Raw genomic sequence first — 4,050 nt, 5'->3', positions numbered from 1 at the left:
CTTATGATCTTTCAGTTTGATCCTACAATCCTATCATGATCTTACTGAAAAAAGATCCAAATAAGATCGAGATCGGTTTACCTAGATGTGATCGTATGATCCTACGAGAAAAAACTTGATTTTAAAAAAGCTTTCTACGAATCTTTCTTATCTCTTTCAAAAAAAAGTTTACGTGTATACAATGTTACTTGCATTGTTTTTTCTTTTCAAAAGTTCAAAAAGACAATAACAATCACCGACTCCATAAATGGTTGACCTTTCGCCTTTCAAACACACATCTTACATCTTTTAATCAAAATAATCAAATACATCCACGATTTAAAGACTCGGTTTTGATTGACAAATAGTTTTATTATTGATCTTCAAATGGCAATATATACACAAAATACAAGCATAATGCTAGACAATACATGGGCCGAATACATTCAAGATGTTTGACCGTTATTCTTTCTTAGTTAAAATAGCAACATAGAATATAGATTCCATACACTTTATATATCATCAAACCCTAGTGAATCCTCATCCGGACGGATAGAGTAAAATATTTTTTTACTGAGGGTTCGGGGCTCGGCCGCCAGCAGCAGCCACTCTTGCACCCCACTCGAGCGTGTCTCTGCTCGAATCAGCTCTATGCACAACCACTTCAATAAAACACAAACAATCTCTTTTCTCCTTGGTCGCCATCTCAATGGCCTCAACAAGCTCCTCTTCACAAAACACCTACAAAAACCATTTTTCACTTAAAGTACTGCTCTGATACCATCTATAACAACCTAATAACTTCTATATCAACAAACCTTACTAGTCCAGCATTTGCCCTCGCCATTATGGATCGCGTCAACTAAAGCAGTGTAGTTCCAATTTTTTATGACATTGTAGGGCCCGTCATGGATCTCCACTTCAATTGTGTATCCGCCGTTGTTTATTAAGAAGATGATGTTGTTTTGCCCGCATCGAATCATTGTTGAAATATCTTGAGCTGTCATTTGGAAGCTTCCGTCACCAATACACGTAATCACTCGTTTGTCAGTTGCGGCTTGTGCATACCCAAGTGTCGCTCCCACTGACCACCCAATCGACCCGTATTGCATCTGGAACTCATACCTAAAGAGCCAACTTTCAAAATCAGAATTTTTGAACTTGAAAATTAAAGTTGCAAAGATCACTTTGTTAAAAAAATAATAATTTCTTGGCCATCTTTTTGTTGTTTTTTATAATGCGTTGGATTTCTTCTATTAAAAAGACTAATATATAACACTTTTTATATAATCATTTAGTAATTAGTACGAAAATAAAAGATTATACTGGTTTTAGTTTTTAAACCACAAGACCACCTTTTGCAATTTTGTCTAATATTAATTGAAATACTGATTTTTGTCCGATCTATGACTGATTTCAAGCTGGTTTTAGTTTTTAACCGGTTTGGGTCTGGTTTTAACCTGGTTTTAGTTATTAACGTGTATAAGTCCGAAGCCATTTTTCGTTTATCACATATTTCAATCAAGTTTTGCTCACATTTTTCTTGAAAATACAAAAGTATCTATAATAAACTTACCCACATCCTTTTGGCAGTTTTAGCTTCTGACAATTGAACCAGGAATCACCAGTTTCAGCAATCACAACAGTATCACCTGACAACATATTCTGTATGTGATGAAACAGAACATTAAGCCTCAACGCCTGTTTAGGTTCAGGTTTCACAACCTTTCCTTCCGGCACATAAATCCTACAATAGTTCTCATAGGCAGTTGTGTTCTTCTTAAGTCTCTTTGACAAACCTATCAAGAAATCTTTCATCAACACACACCCAAAAGCTGGGCCATTTCCAATCAGTACACGTTCAGGCTGCAAGATTATGGCTTTTTCTTTCTTGAGAAGAAGAGAGTATCCTACGGAGCTGAAGTCATTGAATACAGATCCAGCAAATAAGTAAGCATCAGCAGATTCAAGAATTTCGGCACAAAAAGGTGTGCTTACAACACCCCAATATGTTCCAATGAATCGAGGATGCTCTTCTGGAAATATCCCTTTTGCTGATGGCATCACGGCTACAGGATACCCACATGAGTTAGCTAATTCAACAAATTCATCGCATGCTTTTGCTACACGAAGTTTTGGTCCTGCTACCATTACTGGCTTCACAGCTTTGTTTAAGAACTCCGCTGCTGCTTCAATGGCTGCTTCTAAACCCATTTGATTACTCAACCTAAATGATTTTGTATTCAACTATGATTAGTGAGTTATATGTGTAGAGGTTGGAAGGACGTGGAACTTACTTTGGCGAGAGTGAAAAGGGAATAGGTTCCCGGCTAAAAGTAGGATGACTAATTGTAGGTAGATTGCAGCTGACGCTGATGTAAACTGGCCTGCTTTCCGTTAAGGCTGTTGAAATCGCTTTATCGATCAGTTCATGTGCGTCTTCCAAATCGTTAACCACAGCCTACATTCAAAGTAGTAATAAACTCAGAATCATATGTTATGGAGTAGCGTAGGTCAAGGTTTGTACCTGAAAGCAAGTGACAGTTTGAAAGCAACGAAGCTCTTGGGTAAAATCCGGCAATCCTACCGTATGATGAATAATTCTGTTAGTACCATAATCATTTGAATTCGGTCCACCCACAATACAAATCACCGGGAGATTTTCACTGTAAGCTCCGGCAATGGCGTTGATGACACTAAGTCCGCCGACAGTGAAAGTAACGACGCATGCTCCAACACCACGAGACCTAGCGTATCCATCAGCAGCGTATCCTGCATTGAGCTCATTGCAGCAGCCAATGAGGTTGAGTCCAGGCTCGGCGACGAGGTAGTCAAGCAAAGCGAGGTTGAAGTCGCCGGGAACAGAAAAGACGTCAGAGACACCGATTTGGACGAGTCGACGAGCGATGTGTCGGCCGAGAGTGGACTCGGAGTGGCTGATTGGAACGGCGGATGTCTGGACGGAGGAAACCTCACCATCCGGAGAGGCGACGTCGACAGAACCAACTTTGGTGTCCATTTTGTTTGACACAGGTACGCAACTAGTGATTTGGAAATAGAGAGTGAAAAAGAGAGTGTGCTTTCGACTTCAGTTTGATTTTTGAAGCTTGGATGCACAAGATCAACGACGCTGCATATTTATATACAGGGATGATGACTTATATCATAAATATATTTTTGATTTATATAAATTTGGTTATTGAGTTTTTCTTTTTATTATTATTTTTTATTTTTTTATAACCCTTTTTACTTGTTTAAATCGTAGATATTCAGTATTATGACGGTTTACTTCATGAGCCAAAAAAATTGACTTAATTGGGTAATATATTTTTTAATTTGTATATATTTAATCATTATATTTTTTTGTTGTAAAATAAGTCATTGTTGTTTTTTTACACATTCAGTATTATTGGTTTTCAGGTTTTGCTCATGATATCCTATGTAAGACAAGCATAGATATGGTGTTTGGGGCTGTTGATGTTTATGGTCACCGGAGCCTCGGTTCCTTAGTTTCTTACCTCTTGTAGTTTGGCCTACGTCTTGTGTTCTGAAAATCGTAATATTTTCATATGATCCAAGATTTTAACAATCTTTATATCAACGTGTTTGTATTTGAGTCTTTTACAACTTCCGTTTACATTACTCTCGTTAAAAAGTAATGTATTTTTACGTGTGTTCTTTATATCCATGTGTTCTTTATTAATGTATATATGAACATTTTTTATTAGAAGTTCAATGAATCATGAATAACACGTGTATACAATGATTGTAGGTAAAAATATATTACTTTTGATTACTTCGGTTATCAGCATTAAAAAGTAATATATTTTTACTGACGATTTTATAATTTTTTTTTTCATACATACATATATACATAAAGTACGCTTAGATATAAAGATCGCAAGTAAAAATAAATTACTTTTTAACAGGAGTAACCTAAACAAAAATTGTAGTAGACTCAAATATGAACGAGTAGACTTAAAGATCGTTAAAATCTGAGTTCGTATGAAAAAGTTACAGCGTTCATAACACATGACCTCGACTGCTTATCGCCACCACGGCCTCGACTGC

General features: G+C 36.7%; 1 protein-coding gene across 1 annotated transcript; it reads right to left on the bottom strand.

The window, feature by feature from the left end:
- Positions 1 to 330: 330 nt before the first annotated feature.
- LOC145159644 (pyruvate decarboxylase 1-like) lies at positions 331 to 3,108 on the bottom strand. The gene is made up of 5 exons (XM_079078665.1): positions 2,507 to 3,108; positions 2,277 to 2,440; positions 1,556 to 2,206; positions 798 to 1,104; positions 331 to 720 (listed from the first exon to the last, which is right to left on the bottom strand). Exons 1-5 carry the CDS (start codon positions 2,996 to 2,998, stop codon positions 550 to 552), a joined length of 1,785 nt encoding a protein of 594 aa, XP_078934791.1. The 5' UTR covers positions 2,999 to 3,108; the 3' UTR covers positions 331 to 549.
- Between the last annotated feature and the right edge of the window lie 942 nt (positions 3,109 to 4,050).

This window comes from Lactuca virosa, chromosome 2 (assembly GCF_052849685.1).
Source record: "Lactuca virosa cultivar CGN04683 chromosome 2, Lactuca_virosa_CGN04683_v6, whole genome shotgun sequence".
NCBI lineage: Eukaryota > Viridiplantae > Streptophyta > Magnoliopsida > Asterales > Asteraceae > Lactuca > Lactuca virosa.
Note: the sequence above shows the minus strand (reverse complement) of the source record. Positions and strands in the feature narration are given on the sequence as shown.